This window comes from Cetorhinus maximus, chromosome 2 (assembly GCF_964194155.1).
Source record: "Cetorhinus maximus chromosome 2, sCetMax3.hap1.1, whole genome shotgun sequence".
Lineage (NCBI taxonomy): Eukaryota > Metazoa > Chordata > Chondrichthyes > Lamniformes > Cetorhinidae > Cetorhinus > Cetorhinus maximus.
This window is the reverse complement of record NC_135880.1, coordinates 134,416,329-134,433,393: the sequence shown is the minus strand read 5'-3', so window position 1 is coordinate 134,433,393 and position 17,065 is coordinate 134,416,329. Positions and strand designations below refer to the sequence as shown.

Genomic DNA, 17,065 nt, shown 5'->3' with positions numbered 1-17,065 from the left:
AACATGTTTCGAGCTTAGAAGATGGAAGTTACAGGGGCAGTTCAGATTTAACTACTTTGTGCAAAGTGTGGTGAACTTGTACAGTTTACTGGCCAGGGATGTGAAAGAGAAACATTGAATTTTAAAGAACTGGGAAGCTATTTAAAAGAGTGGGTGATTGAGTGGTTATTTCATTTTTAGGAGTGGCCAGTTTGACTGCATCATCTTTCTGGTCCTGGTACTTATGCAGTTTTCTGTTCCAAATATTGTATAAATTTTAAATCTGAAAATATTCCAACATGGTCAATAGTGGTATTGGTGTCTTGAAAAAGTGGTACAAATATATTGTGCTTTTTAAGAGCCAGTGTAATCATCTTCCATTTGATTCTGAAGAACTGAATGTTTGTTTAGCTTTGGGAATGGGGACTTTGTGAACTCCTTGCAGAAAGATTTCATTGCTTTGAAGTACTAATTGGGCTTTTTCTAAACTGGTGAGAAGAAGGGATCGTCAGCTAATTTGTAGAATTATTTTGCTCTAATATCCAGTTTATCTTGTTGAATTTGAATCTGCAAGAGTTTCATTTATTTTCTTTTATCTTGAATGTAACAAATGAGGTTAGTGTGTTATTCTGAAGATAACTTGTTTCTGCTAGAGGACTACACATACTTTTTTTGCTTTAGAGGAACGTTATGTTTGGGAGAGTTGACTATATTGGAGACAGGTCTGAAACCAAACTGTTAAGTGGTGGATAAATCAAAACTTATCTCAAGCTTGAGGTTGGCAAACTAGTGATTTTTTTTTTAATGATGCAAGTACAAACAGTTATTACATACTTCCAAAAGACACAGGTGGTTGGGCACAGTTGTTTCTCTGTGTGCTGTCCACCATTAAAAGGCCTTGATGTTTCATTGTGTGAAAGATACTTTACAAATGCAGATTGTTTGTTTAAATTTTTAAGAAACTTTTTGTACTTTCTTCACAGGAGACTCAGCGATTGAAAGTGGGCAGCATTATTGGGAAGTGAAGTCTCAAAAAGACTGTAAATCTTACAGTATAGGTGTGTCCTACAGAAATCTAGGAAAATTTGATCAGCTGGGGAAGACTATTACATCATGGTGTGTTCACATTAACAACTGGCTGCAGACGTCCTTTGCTGCTAAACATAACAATAAAGCCAAATTCATGGACGCACAGGTTCCAGACAAAATAGGTGTATACTGCGACTATGATGGAGGTAGTTTTCTTGTTCAAATACATTATCAAAGCTTTATTCATGTCCTCTAATGAAGCAATATAGACATTTGTATTTTTCCCAATGGGTTATTCTAATGGTTTTATCAACTGAAAAACTTGATAAGTGTCAAGCCTTGGTCAACCATGCCGAGCATGGAGTGGTTCAGAGATAACTGTTTTTCCTTGATGTGGTTCTGAGCATTGTCAGTCTTGAAAATACTGTAATTTTATTTTGTCTAAATCAGTATAACTGACGTTTACATTTTAGCTTCAGTGGTTGTGATCCTAGAAGCACACTGTCTAAATAATTTATTAATTCCCTTTATACTCAAGTAAGGTTTGTGTAAATTGAAACTATCTATAATTATCCATCTGTAAACCAAGACTAGCAAAGTAGCATTGTTGAATGAACGTTTTTCTCCTAAAATGACAGGTGGGTATCATTGCTTCTGAATGGGTATAATTCACTTGACCAAAACCCAGGCTCACACCTTGCAGTTTGTTAGACATAGATCATACATTTTGGAACTTATTGGCCAAAGAACAGTAATCAATTTAATTTAAAAATCTTGGAAATACTCAGGGTATGATGAAAGATCATCGACCTGAAACATTAACTCTGTTTTTCTCCACAAATGCTCCCTGATCTGATTTTATTTCCAGCATTTCTGTTTTTCAGTTTTCCAGCATCTGCAGTATTTTGCTTTTGCATTTGTAGTAGGTACTTTAACTTTGACTTGAAAGGATAATCTGGTCCAGATCAATAGCTGCTCCCCAATAATTCTGAGAGTTCTGTTTGGACTTGTTGGTAATATAGTCTATTCCTCAAACAGTTTCTGAACTAGCCTGCTATCTACAACTATCACCAAACCTGAACGTCAATTTTTCAATCAGGCATTCTGACTCCACCGTATCTTAGTCAGTTTTACCCCACCATAGGACCACTGACTTTAACTTTGGACCTCCTTTCTATTCTTTGCTTTGCTACCAAAATATATCTGTCCTAATTTTGCTGTATAGCTTTATATCTTGATCTTCGCAGTGTCCATTTGTTTGTATGTTTTGGCTGCCAAACCCATTGCTCTATTACCCTTTTATTTCTCCCCTCTCTGGTACCCCCTGCAAACACCCAGATCTCTACTTCACCACTTTCAACCTTTTTCTTCTGCCATCGTCTTAGACGTGACTGCTTTAAGGTTGCAACTTTCCTCTGTGCATTATTTCGCATCCTCAGAAGAGTCACTTAAGGCACTCGTTGCTGCCTCTTTATCAACAATAACTGCACTGCCCCCTCCTACCCTCTCGCCAATCTTCCTGTCCGTCATGCCTGCAGAGGGCTAAACTTGCTAACCACCTTCCCATTCCATTTGCCCCTCCCAGCTCTGACTCTGTGGACTTTGCTAGTGAATCAGCTATGAACCATGCCTCTATAAATCTTCCTCCAGAGTGTCTGTTCACTTGTAAGCAAGGTTCCTGCCATTTGAGTTTGTGGATGATTGCATTGACGACATAGCTTTGACTGGAACTTAGCTGATGGATGATCACCCCTGCCCCCTTACTGAAGCCTCCTGTCTGACTTTACCTTCCGCCATTTGCTCTGCCCACACAGCTACATAGCATTGTTGCCCTTATCACTAATTCCCAGTGTGGCCTGTCCTGCTGCTACTCTGGCATTTTCTCCTCCTTTTGAGCCTTTCACCTTGTTTGACCCCCTCATCTCTCCTTTAAAAATTCTCATTCTCTACTGTCCACCTAAGCACCCTGCCAAGGTTCTCACTGAGGCAGCTTCATTCCTTTTCCTCCAACAGCCTCCGCACTGACCAACTTTGCAATCTTCATGATTTCCACCTCCATCTCAACTCATCATGTCTTGTCTGAGTGCCCTATTATCCTCCCTTATTCTCTCCTTCCACATAATCTTGTCTGCCTATATTCACGGCCAATCCCTTGACCTTGCCATCTCACATGGCCTTTCTGTTCAAGGAAGTCATCAAAGATAGCCTTGTCTGTGATTGATACGTTGGGAACAAAGTCACTTATAATGGCACTTTCAAATTCTCAACTGTCTAGTTATTGGTCCTCCATTCACAATATTTCTGCCGCTCCTGATTTGTTTGGTCATATCCTCACCACCTTTTCATGCTCTTGCCCCCATTAAAACCATTACTCTATTTCTCATCCAAGTTTTTCTTTCTGGTTGTGTCAGCTGTGGCTCAGTTGGTAGCACTCTCTTGCCTCTTGAGTCACCGGTTCGGATTTAAATCTCACTCCAGAACCTGAGCACAGAAGTCAAAGTTGACCCTCCAGTCCAGTACTGAGGGAGTGCTACACTTCTGGAGGTATCATCCTTCAGGTGAGGCATTAGTACTGAAGCCCCTGATGGTTGTAAAAGATCCCATGGAAATATTTTGACGAGCAGGACTGTTATTCCAGCTGTGCTGGTCAATATCTATATCTCAATCAACATCACTAAAATAGATTATCTGGTCATTATCACATTGCTATTTTGTGGGAGCTTTCTCTGCACAAACTGGCTATTGCATTTCCTACACTACAAAACTGTCTACACTTCAAAAGTACTTCTCGGTAGTAAGGCACTTTGAGGCATTCAGTTATTGTGAAAAGCACTATAGAACTGCAGTCTGCTTTTCTGCCTGCCCACCTCTCACTATTCCAGGATCATACTGGAATGCATCAAGAAGCCCTGGCTTCTCATCTTTGCTATAAAGCATCTGAAATCCTCTTGCACTTCCTGTTGGAGCAGGAAGGGAGAGGAGCTCATGGCCTTCTTTGTCACTAAGACCATCCAATCAGCTGCCTCTGCCACTTCCTCCCTTTCCCTAGCCCACCAGGCCAAATATCCTCTAGACTCCCCCACCCACCCATGTGGGGTGGGGAGTTGCTGGTGAAGGGGCATGCTGGTATGGCAGGGGGGCCTAATAATCATTCACTTGATTAAAAGAATGAAGTTACTGTCTGGGGAAATTGGAAATTGCCCAACTACAAAACCAGGCCCCTTTCAACATTCCAGATATAATACTTTTACTTGCAGTCTGCTTCCTTGATCCCCTTAATGCTCTGCACGCTGCTGCCCACCGCACACACCCATCCTCCCCCCCCCACCCACACCCACACACACACCCCACCCACCCATCTCTTCCGCGCCCGCCCCCCCAAACACCTCTCTTCCTAAGCCACTCACCTAGCAGCCCCCCTTCTCTCCACTCCTTTCTTCTCCTGCACGCCCTGGCATGCTAGATGCCCACACAAAACTCAGGCTCCAGTTCCCTCCACCCTACCCCAGGTCTGCCAGGCCCCCTCTCCCACAACACTCCGGCTGTGCTACTCTGTCTCTTCTGCACTTTCCCAACTCCTTCACCTGGCCTGCCGAACTCCACGAGACTTGAACTCTGCTGCTCTTTCATCTATTTCTACCCTCCCCTGCCCCTGACAAGAGCCTCTGGCTGCACCACTACTCCCTTTGCACCCCAGCGCAGGGATGGGCTGAGCAGCTTTCCCTGCTCCTCTCTCCTTTCCTCCTGCATGTGCAGAAGTATAGTGTGCATGCACAAGCAGCAAATATACAAGAAATACATAAGGGCAGTGACAAGAGAAGACTCCCTGGCAGTCTCACAGTCGCTGCCTGAGAAAAACGGGGCAAATAGCATCCCAGAGAGCAAATGGACAGGACTCTGGGGGAAAAACATAAAATTCTGGGTCAATCCCATAAAATCTGGGATGCTTGATCACTCTGGCTACTTTTTCATTCAAATCTGGTGCCATTCCCAACCCTCTAGTATTTCCAACATTTTCTGTTTTCATTCTATCTATTTTCTACTTATTTCTGTTTTCCTAGCTATCCAGTTGTGGCCAGGGAATTACCTGCAATGGTTTATTTTCACAATACCGCACCTCTGTAGCCCCTCAGGATAAATTCTTGACACCCTCCTATTTTTTGGCTGACCCTTGGGAATGACTTTGGGGGGAAGAAAACTCCAGGTTCCACATGTATGCTGACAACACCCACTCTACTTCATCACCAACTGAAGGACGTAGCTGCTAGACTGGATCTGCGGCAGGTGGTGAGGGAACCAACAAGTGGGAAAAACCTACTTGACCTCATCCTCCCCAATCCACCTATCACAGATGCATCCGTCCATGATGGTAATTGGGGTGACCACTGCACAGTCCTTGTGGAGATGAAGTCCAGACTTCACATTGAGGATACTCTCCATTGTGTTGCATGGCTCTTATCACCATGCAAAATAGATTTCGAACATCTATGAGGCACCTTGGGCCATCAGCAGCAGCAGAATTGTATTCGACCACAATCTGTAACCTTATAGCCCAGCATATCCTCCGCTCTACCATTAGCATCAAGCCGGGGATCAACCCTGGTTTAATGAAGAGTGCAAGAAGGCATGCTAGAAGCAGCATCGAGCATACTTCAAAAATGAGATGCAAACCTGGTGAAGCTACAATAAGGGACTACACACATGCCAAACAGCGGAAGTAGCATGCGACAGCTAACATCCCACAACGAACGGATTAGATCTAAGCTCTGCAGTCCTCCCACATCCAGCTGTGAATGGTGGTGGACAATTAAACAACTAACCAATTGGAGGAGACAGCTCCACAAATATCCTCATCCTTAATGATGGAGGAGCCCAACACTTCAGTGCAAAAGCTGAGACTGAAGCATTTGCAACCATCTTCAGCCAGAAGTGTTGAGTGGATGATCAATCTCAGCCTCCCTCCTGAGGTCCCGAGCACCACACATGCCAATCTTCAGCCAATTTGATTCACTCCAGGTGATATCAAGACACAGCCGAAGGCACTAGATACTGCAAAGGCGGTGGGCCCTGACAACATTCCAGCAGCAGTGCTGAAGACTTGTGCTCAAGAACTAGCCGTACCCCTAGCCAAGTTGTTCCAGTACAGCTACAACACTGGCACAGTTACTGCCTCATCAGTCTACTCTTGATCATCAGCAAAGTGATGGAAGGTTTCGTCGACAATGCTATCAAGCAGCCTGTACACAGCAATAGCCTGCTCACTGACTCTCCGGTTGGATCTTGCCAGGGACACTCAGCTCCTGACATCACAACAGCCTTGATCCAAACATGGACAAAAGAGCTGAACTCGATAAGCTGAGAGTGATTGCTTTTGACATCAAGACAGCATTTGATTCTGTGAGATATCAAGGAACACTAGCAAAACTCAAGTCACTGGAAGCGTAGGGGGATCTCTCAGCTGGTTGGAGTCATACCTAGCACAAAGGAAGATGGTTGTGGTTGTTGGAGGTTAATCATCTCAGTCCCAGAACATAGCAGCAGGAGTTCTTCAGGATAGTGTGCTAGGCTCAACCATTTTCAGCTGCTTCATCAGTGACCGTCCTTCCATCATAAGGTCGGAAGGGGAGATGTTTACTGGTGACTGTTCAATGTTCAGCACCATTCACGACGACTCTGATACTGAAGCAGTCAGTGTCCATATGCAGCAAGACCTGGACAACATTCGGGCCTGGGTTGATGAGGTAGCATTTACTACACAAATTCCAGGCAATGACCATCTCTAACAAAAGCTAATCTAACCATCTCCTCTTAACATTCAATGGCATTACCATTGCTGAATCCTCCACTATCAACATCCTGGGGGCTACCCTTGACCAGAAATTGAACTGGACCAGCTGTATAAATACTGTGGCTACAAGAGTAGGTCAGAGGCTGGGAATTCAGTAGCCAGTAACTCGCCACCTGACTCCTCAAAGCCTGTCCACCATCTACAATGTACAAGTTAGGAATGTGATGAATACTCTCCACTTGCCTGGATGAGTGCAGCTTGTACAACACTCAAAAAGCTCAATATCATCCAGGACAAAGCATTCCGCTTGATTGGCATCCTATCCACCAACCTAAGCATCCTCTCCCTCCACCACCGACACAGTGGCAGCAGTGTGCACCTTCTACATAGAGATAAAAACAAAAAGCTAAAAGCTACTGCGGATGCTGGAAATCCAAAACAAAAACAGAATTACCTGGAAAAACTCAGCAGGTCTGGCAGCATCGGTGGAGAAGAAATCAGTTGGCTTCAGTTCTGCCGAAGGGCCGTGAAGGCTCGAAACGCTAACTGATTTCTTCTCCACCGATGCTGCCAGACCTGCTGAGTTTTTCCAGGTAATTCTGTTTTTGTTTTGCACCTTCTACATGATGCACTGCAGCAACTCATCAAGGCTCCTTTGACAGCACCTTCCAACCCATGACCTCTACCATCTAGAAGAAGGGCAACAGCTGCATGGGAACACCAACTCCTGCAAGATCCCCTCCAAGCCACACACCATCCTAACGTGGAACTATATTGCTGTTCCTTCACTGTAGCTGGGTCAAAATCCTGGAATTCCTTCCCTAACAGTATTGCGGGTGTTCCTACACCAGATGGACTGCAGCAGTTCAAGAAGGCAGCTCACCACCACCTTCTTGAGAGCAATCGAGGATGGGAGATAAATACTGGACTGGGCAATAAATGCTGGCCTAGCCAATGACGCCCATAGTCCTGTGAAAGAATTCACTCCAGGTGATTATCAAGAAACAGCTGAAGGCAGTGGATAATTTTTTTTAAAATGTAAAAAAAAAACTCAATCCCCCACTATCTCTGATTTGTCACACTACACGTCTGACATCCAGCATGGGAAGAGCAGAAGCCACTGTCTCGGTCCCTAACTCAATGGTGAGGCAATCATTCTCCATTGCCATTATTGCTGAGGCTGAGCCAGACTGATCATAATCTTATCATCCTATTTGACCTTGAACTGAATTTCCAACTCCACACCCTATCACCAATACAGCCTACTTCCAAAATTAAAACTTAAAACAGAAAATGCTGGAAATGCTCAGCAGATCAGGCAGCAGAGCTGTTTCGGGTTGATGACTTTTCATCAGAACTGGGATAAGTCAGAGATGTAATCAGATGTGAGAAAGACAGGGGTAGGTGGGACACAGACAAAGGAAGGTCTATGATAGGGTGGAAGACCAGAAAGATTGAATGACAGAAGAGTTAGTATTACAGGGCTAAGGGAATGATGATGGAGCAAGTAAAGAAAAAAATGTGCCTAGAGCAGGTGTGCTCTGTTTGAAAGCAAAAAAAAAAGAGAAAAACCAAAACGTAAAGAAACGGAAACTGTACTTCCACCTCAACATTATGTGCACTTGTTGAAACCATCATAATTGCCTTTATTACTTGTAGACTCAACTATTCCGATGTTCTTCTGGCCTACCTCCTCTGCATCTTCATTAAACTTGAGCTCATTCAAACTCTGCCCATATCTTCAATCGTCCCAAGTCACGTTTACCTATCACCCCTGTGCTCGTTGACTTACATTGGCTACTGGTCTGGCAGCACCTTGATTTTAAAATTGTTATCCTTGTTTTCAAATCCCTCCATAGTGTTGCGCCTCCCTATTTTCGTAACCAACTCCACACCTACAGTGCTCCAAGAACCCTGCATTCCTCCAATTCTGTCCTTTTGCACATCCCCCATGTGTTTGGCTGCCTAGGTCCATAGCCAATGTTTCATGTTTTTTTTTTGTGTTTAGCATATTCATTGAAGCGCACAGGCCTTTTAAATTTTTCTGCGCAGCCGTACATGCATGGTAATTTAAGCAGGCTAACTTGTGCTTGGAATGCACAGAGCTGTTGGGCATGGCTGCGCAGCTTAGGAGAAGTTTAGTAAGGGAATTCCAGAGCAATAGGCAATGCTCCATCTAAGCTGCGCAGCCATGCCTACCAGCTCTGTGCAGTCCAAGCACAAGTTAGCCTGCTTAAATTACCATGCATGTACGGATGTGCAGAAAAATTTAAAAGGCCTGCGCGCTTCAATGAATATGCCAAACACAAGAAAAATTACAGGAAGCATTGGCTATGGACCTAGGCAGCCGAACACATGGGGGATGTGCAAAAGGACAGTGTTTCACTAAAACATCTCTTAGACCAAGCTTTTGGTCGCCTGTCTTAATATCTCTCTGACTGTCAAATTTATTTTGATCACTTCGCTACTGTATTTTACTATGTTAAAGATGCTATATAAATAAAGTAACAGAAAGACTTGTATTTACATAGCATCTTTCACAACCAAGGGGCATCTCAAAATACTTTACAGGCAATGAAGTACTTTTGAATATCTATTGTTGTAATATAGGAAACACGGCAGCCAATTTGCACACAGCAAGTTCCCACAAATAATAGTGATAATAACTGGATAGTCTCTTTTTTTTTAATGATGTTGATTGAGGAATAAATATTGACCAGGACACCAGCGATAGTTCCTCCCCTTTTGTCTTCCAAGTAGTGTCGTGGGATCTTTTTATACCCACTTGAGAGGACTGATGGGGCCTCGGTTTAATGTCTCAATCAAAAGACAGCACCTCCAACAGTGCGGCAATCCCTTGGTACTGCACTCAAGTGTCAGCTTTTGATTTTGTATTCGAGTTCTGAGGTGGGACTTGAACCCACACCATCTTACTCGAGAGGTGAGAGTGCTACCAACTGAGCCGCAGCTGAAGTACAATTTGTATCTACATAACTAACTGTGGAAGTTCACCTATTTTGAGTTTATTTGATTATCTGATGCATCTTAAGAGTCAAGCATTAGGCCTTTGAAATATAATAATGGAAATGTTCACTTGTAAATTTGCATTTCACTTCTGTTTGTAGGTCAAATTTCCTTTTATAACGCTGATACAAAGCAGTTATTGCATACTTTCAAGACAAAGTTTACTCAACCAGTAATTCCAGCTTTCATGGTAAGTGAGTAATAGATACTATGCTGAAGGACAATTCTGGGGAAAGGTTTATGAATGATTGTAAATCTGATATTCGGTGATGAACAGTTCTAATTGTACTTGGCCATTGTTCAAATAACTAAAAGTAAATTACTAAAACTGCTGCATGAAAATTAGACTGCTTTTTAGTTTTATTGTACCTTTTAAAATTAAGTGAAAGATTATAAAAAGCGTAGGGATGAAATTAAAAAGGAAATTGGGAAAACAAAGTGAGGGCATGAAAAAATACTGGCAAATAAAATCAGGGAAAACCCCAAGACTTTTTTTATAAATACGTAAAGAGCAAGAGGATAACTAGAAAGAGAAGGGTCTATTAGGGACCACAAGGATGTGTGGAGGTGGAGGATGTTGGTATGGTCAATGAAAACTTTGCCTCTGTTTCCACAAAAGAGGAGGGATGTGTGAACATTGCAATCCAGGGCAGAGGAGGAATGTGAAATATTAGATGAAATTAACATGGTGAGAGAAGTATTATTAAGCAATTTAACAAATTCCCATGCCTGAATTAACTATATCCTCAGCTTTTAGGGGAAACCAGAAAAGAAATAACAGAGGCTCTGACCATCATTTTCCAATCATCTCTGGCTATAAGTGGGGTACCGGAGGATTCCTAATATTGTACCATTGTTTTAAAAAGGGAGAAAGGGATAGACCAAGCAATTACAAGCCAGTCTTCCTAACCTTGGTGGCTGTCTCACATGGCAGACTGGTCACAGAAGTTAAGAACTCATGGGATCTAAGGCAAATTGACAACGTGGATCCAAATTGGCTCAGAGGCAGGAAGCAAAGTTAAACGGTTAATGGGTGTTTTTGTGACTGCAAGGCTGTTTTGAGTGGGATTCCAAAGGGTGCAGTACTTTTTGTGATCAATAATTTTAAGCAAATGTAGAGGATATGATTAAGAAGTTTGAAGAAGATACAGAAATTGTCTGTTTAATGAATCATGAAGGAGAAAGGTGTAGAATGCAGGAAGATAGCAATGAACTAGTCAGGTGGGCAGGACAGTGGGAAATGGAATTCACTCCAGAGACCTGTGAGGTAATGCATTTGGAGAAGGCTAATAAGGCAAGGGAATAAACAATAAATGCTCAGATACTGAGAAGTGTTGAAAAACAGGAAGCTTGAGTGCATGTCCATAGATCTCTGAAAGTGGCTGGACAAGTGGATGAGGTGGTCAAGAAGGCATACAGGATCCTTGCCTTTATCAGTTGAAGCATGTAATATAAGAGCTGGGAGGTTATGCTGGAACTGTATAAAACATGAGTTAGGCAACAGCTAGAGTACTGCCTACAGTTAGTTCTGTAGGAAAGATGTGATTATATCAGAGAGGATACAGAGGAGATTTATGAGAATGTTGCATGGACTAGAGAATCTGAAGAAAGATTGGGTAGGCTAGGGTTGTTTTCTTTGGAATGTATGAGGCTGAGGGAGACCTAATTGAGGTGTACAAAATTAAGAGGTCTAAATAGAGTGGATAGGAAGGGCTCTATTCCCCTTGGTAGAGACATAGATTTAGGACATGAGGAGGGAGTTTAGAGGAGATTTGAAGGGGAAACTTCTTTACCCAGAGGGTGCTGGGGATTGAGAACTCACTGCTTGAAAAGGTGGTAGAGGCAGAAACCCTCAATAGTTTAAAAAGTACTTGGATATGCACTTGAAGTCTCATAACCTGCAAGGTTAAGGATCAAGAGCTGCAATGTGAGATTACGCTGGAAAGCTACTTGTCGGCTTGTGTGGTCGCGATGGGCCAATTGGCCACTTCCTGCGCTGTAAATTTTTGATTCTATGACTCTAGGATGGAGGTAAGTCAGATCGAGTTTCTTAAATTTAATGCACATTTGTTGGAAGATTGTCATGAGGTATGTGGTACAAAGATATTTCAATTTTTTTTTCAAATAAATTGAGCAGCAGCTTGTCCTTAAGAGAATTTTACAGTGGGCAGAATACTTTTACACTCTTTGGGCTTTTTATAATGAGCTGCATTTGAATGCACATGTTCAGATTTTGGGAAATGTTCCATTATTTTGATTGACTTCTTCCCTCTTGCAGGTCTGGTGCGGTGGCCTAAACTTGTACACGGGACTCCAAGTACCGAGTGCTATAAAATCCTTCCAGAAGGGAGATGGTGGGTTGGGTGGCTCTGAAAACAGTTTAATTGGTCTTGCTCAATAATTGTTTGTGTGAGACTAACCTACTTAGAGTGATGTGATTTTAATTCCTTGCTGATTGGAAATCTCTGCCGTATAGGAATGGATGCGTGGATACAATGGACCAGTCCACTCTCTTTTGGTTTTCCTTTCACACCCGGTTACGGCAAACATTTTCAGCGTGTAATGTACAAGCAAGGTTCTGTATCGTAACTCAGGGTTGCATCGTTGACAGCCATGACTTGTTGATCTGTATTCATGAACTTCAAAAACATACGTTTACGTGTGGTGCACATGCACTACTTCAGGGTTTTATTCATCGTGCGCATTCTGCAACCATGCCGTTATTCCTTTAAATTGAAGGAACATGTAAAATTAACAAAGCGATAAAGTTAATCCTGTGGTTCACCCTACAGAACTGACTTTCTAGAGGTAAGGTAGAGGGTACATCCCATCTTCTATGGGGTGGGATAGTTCAGCTGGAATGCCAAGGAATTAATGAAGCCTATTGAATTGGAATGTTTGGTATGTAGTTGAAGGCCATGATTGCACCAGTATGAAGATGACACCAAAATATGATGTTTAAGCCTCCCTTTTAGTACATACATGATGTTGTAAAGCTGCCTTATTTAATGTAATATGATGAGGTATATATGAAAGGAATACAGAACTACAACAAATATGTCATTATTGAAGTAATTGCTAGTGAGCACTTTCATTATTTAGGCTAGGAGAATCTGTTAAACACTACTTTGCTTAGTAAAGGTGCATTATTGCAGTTTGCACAGTGTATGTGTCCAGCGCCACAGCAGTTAAATTTCCAGGCACACTGGATTCAGAATTGGACTTTGCCACTGGAACAACTAATGCAATTCGTTAGTGTGCTTCACGATCTATCATAACTTGCACTGAGAATTGATAACCCTTTAAAACTGGCTGACAGTAAATTTGAAGTACAGAATGTGCATATCACTTGTATCAGAATGTACTGAAGCTGTTGGTAAAGATGGAATGGCTCAATTAACCTATCTGGATTGACAAAAGTTAACTGTAGCCCTTTCCACTGTACACATAGAATGAACACTTTCCTAATATTAGTGCCTATAAAGTCCTGGCTTACATCAGTTTTCCTCCATGCCATGTCAGCAACATAAGTATCCTGTTTTTAAAAAAAGCCTCGAGTTACATTATCTTGGTCTAGTGAATACATTTGGGAGCTATTAATCTTGCCTGTTTGTTGAATGTATAATTTGAGGCCTAATGTCAAATAGCTTGCATCATATCCCCTGACCTGACTTTACTCCAAAGTTTAAAGGCTGCTTTTTACTAGTGTGATTAAATTTAACCCTAATTGTAAATTCAAGCCAGTGATCTAATTTATCAACCAGTATTATAATATTGTCAATACAGTTTCAACAGGCAACTGGATTTTCTAATAGCATAAAACCCACTTTTCAAACCATTCCCAGACTACATTTTACGAAGGACTCTGACATTAGCTTCAATTCAGTTTGCCAGAAATCCTCCAAGTTTCTGATGTCAGGAACTTGTGACCTAAACCTATATTCAAACTCACGCTCCCAATGCCCTAGTGAGCCAGAAAAACCAAAGGGTCTTGGTTCTCTTGCGGAACTAGTAAGTTTGAAAACATTGGAAAAATATCTAGGAGCAAAGTGTGACTGTCATAAACAGTTTGTCCCATCACATCTCTGCAATCTTGGCTTGCATTATCAATCAAATAACCAGCTAATCAATACCTGAAAATGAATATCATTTCAAATAATACCCACTTTAGGACTACTGAGTATTTCTTTCCATTCCAGTTTCCTGCTTTCTATTAATGCCTAGATATTATTAGTATTTGATTTGTTCACTAATAAATTGTAATAGTTCTATTTTCAAGATTTGTTTTTACTAGATTACCTAAAATAACTTCAACTAGTGAGTCCCATTCAAGTTAGTAATGGGAGAGAGATATTAAAGAAATCATTCACTGGAGCTGTAGACAGGGTAAAGAGTACTAGAAGGTGAATAGCTCAGCACTGAAACACATATTCACTAGAGTTTGTATTTGTACTTCAGGTTAATACGAACAAGGTGCTTTCAGTCAACATTTTGACTTCAGATTTGCTTTCTGTCTATGAGCCGTAGGATATCAAACTGATGGCTTCAAAACTGTCAAAATAAACCTGCAACAACCTTGAACCACAATACAGAAAGTGTTTATGGATGCTCAAAAGGAGAATGTTCCATAAATGTCTTGCACTCTATTCATCATCCTTAATTATTTTACACTTGTACAGTACAAAAATTAATTAAAATTAATCCTGCAGGGTGGCTTAAAGGAGTTTGCAGGTGCAGAATTTTGACTATTTTTGGTTAGCAAGTGCTTTATTTTTTGTGTGTAAGCTATCAAAAACTGAAATATACTGCAGCCTACTTATTTGTACATTAACTACAGTTTTCATTGTATTGTTTAATACTTTTATTGTGCATGGTTTCATTGTGAAGTACATCACTTGTACAGCCATATGCTAATGCTCTCCAGTATATTACCATCTAGGACCTGAGCAATAGTCATTGTTCTAGCAACAAAACATGATTTTATTTCTTGGGTAAAATAAATGGTACTTATCATAATCAGCATACAATTCATAATCATCTTTGCACCTCAAATATTAAGGGAATTCTGATCCTACTCCAGTAAGGTTGAATAAATGAAATGCCTGTAATTTAATTTCTGCATTTAGCTTTACAAAAAGGAGACTCAACAGCAGAGATCTGACTTTGGAATTTCTGCATTGGAAGATGCTGACCAAGAAACTACTCATCTCAGCTATATGCTTACCTGTTGTAATTGCAGTATAACTTATGTAAGATATTTAGAGGGAGAAGTATATGTTGTCTTAAAACTAAATGTCAAGTTTGCTGCAACAAAACCACTGTTTTGAACTGTGTGCTGCTGCATTTTTGAGAAAAGGAGCAATTAACTCTGCATAATTTCTCGATAAATGGAAGGGGCTTGTCTTGTGTCTGTTCTCTCTCTGCAGTATATCCTTGGTTGGAGGTACCTCTTCGTGGCTAAACTGAACTCTTTAACACAATGCAAGGAAGCCATAACCATGCAGACTGCTACATAGCAATTACAGAGCATAAACAAGCAACACTGATTTGTCCAACTGAGAATGCACTGCAAGAATAAGCAAACCCCATTTTCTCTGTCCCCCCCTAGCCTCCTCAGCCATAGCCAACAATGTAGTTACAAGCACATGGTTTAGTTCTTGTTGAGTAAACTATTGAGTGTTTGCCCTTGTTTTAAATAAGAAGCTTTTTCTTTTTAATATGGTACTTAGTTGTACTTTTTGCTAAGCAAAATATTCACTAACCACAAGACTGTAAACAACTTACTGGGAAGAGAAAGCCTGTGCTATATTTCTTTACTGTGCAGTTTCGATAGTAGTTGAACTTACTCAGGGTTGGAGAAAGTACCAAATATACAGCAAAAAAAACCTGATCATGCCATCTACACAATAAAACCTGCTTTGAAAACAGTTGTCGTTAACAATTGTTTACATTTACTTATAACTTAATCAAATTGTTGATTGTAAAGGAGTCCATATACTTTTGGGGATAATAGGCACTCTGTTCTGTTGCAAGTTTTGGGGAGGGGGGTGGGAACAACGGTAATTGTTTAATTTGTCAATTTTAGGGGAGTGGGCACACGAGTGCGGATGAGAGGGGTCCCATTGCAAATTTAACATTTTTAGCAGGATTGGGTAAAATATTTATATGTTGTAGTCCAATCCTGTAATTCTACCAGTACTCATTTGCACAGTCGATGTTGTACTAAAACAACAGGCACTTTCTTATTTTTACCATAGCATCAATACAAGCACTATTCGCATATTTTGGTTTTTAATTTCAAGACTAATGAACCTAAGGTTCACCTTGGTATCTGTACAATAATGCTAGACATTACTGTAAATGGTCTGAGAGCCTTTTGCTTATGCCTATACTGTCAAGTTTCCAACAAGATGGTGCATTTCAGGGTGTGTAACAGTAGTACAAAGACAAAATACTTCAGATACTGGAAACCTGAAATTAAAAACAGAAATGCTGGAAATACTCAGCAGGTGAATCTGTGGAGACAGAAACAGAGGTCGCAAACCTGAAATGTTAACTTGCATCAGAACCTTCCAATAGGTCATCAACCTGAAATATTGGTTCATAACTTCCAATCTCTGGGACACTCTACCCAGGAGGTACTCCAAAGTTGCACTGGAGGACAACTACACCCACACGTGTGTGTGTGTGCACACACACGCACACACCCCCCCCCACCCCCGGAAGAAGTCAGTGGGTAAGGATTGCACGACAATTGTTCTGGAAGTTCAGACTTCAGTTAGGCAATTGCCCTGCACTGGGAACTATCCGATACTCAGATTTAAATCTCAGGCTTCAGGTGGTTCCAACTGTCTTACCAGAATAGTACTCATGAAAAGTTAGAATTGAAATTACTTCTAACTCCTGGGTAGCTATACTAGTGACCACCCCCTGCCCTCGCAATGAGACCCCCTCCGCCTACTCTACCCCACCCCATCCTACCCACTTGCCTTACACACTTATCTTCTGCGTGGCTTCTCAAAGTGGCTGGACCTTAAAGCAAGTAAGTTTAATGGCAGCTAGTGCTGTTTAAAAATGGTGTGTGGCTTCCTTTCCCCCAACTCTCCTGCACTCGACTGAAGGAATTGGGAACCCGCTGCGCTGTGCTATTCTCACCTAACCTGAGTTAGAAGGTTGGCTAGAAAGGTGCAGCTGCATTGTAGTGTAAGTAAATAGAGGAGTGGCAATCTGATTGTGATTGCCACT

At 41.5% G+C, this 17,065-nt stretch overlaps 1 protein-coding gene across 3 annotated transcripts in view; it reads left to right on the top strand.

The window, feature by feature from the left end:
- The window catches only part of fsd1l (fibronectin type III and SPRY domain containing 1-like), a 72,399-nt gene extending 56,652 nt beyond the window's left edge, over window positions 1–15,747 (top strand). For 2 of the 3 annotated variants that reach the window (XM_078569773.1, XM_078569779.1), the window contains 3 exons: window positions 963–1,214; window positions 9,922–10,010; window positions 12,099–15,747. In XM_078569773.1, the coding sequence (XP_078425899.1) occupies window positions 963–1,214; window positions 9,922–10,010; window positions 12,099–12,221 (464 nt within the window). In that variant the 3' untranslated portion in view covers window positions 12,222–15,747. The remainder of the gene's footprint in view (window positions 1–962; window positions 1,215–9,921; window positions 10,011–12,098) is intronic. The other variant, XM_078569768.1, reaches the window with a different exon arrangement.
- The last annotated feature ends 1,318 nt before the right edge of the window (window positions 15,748–17,065 follow it).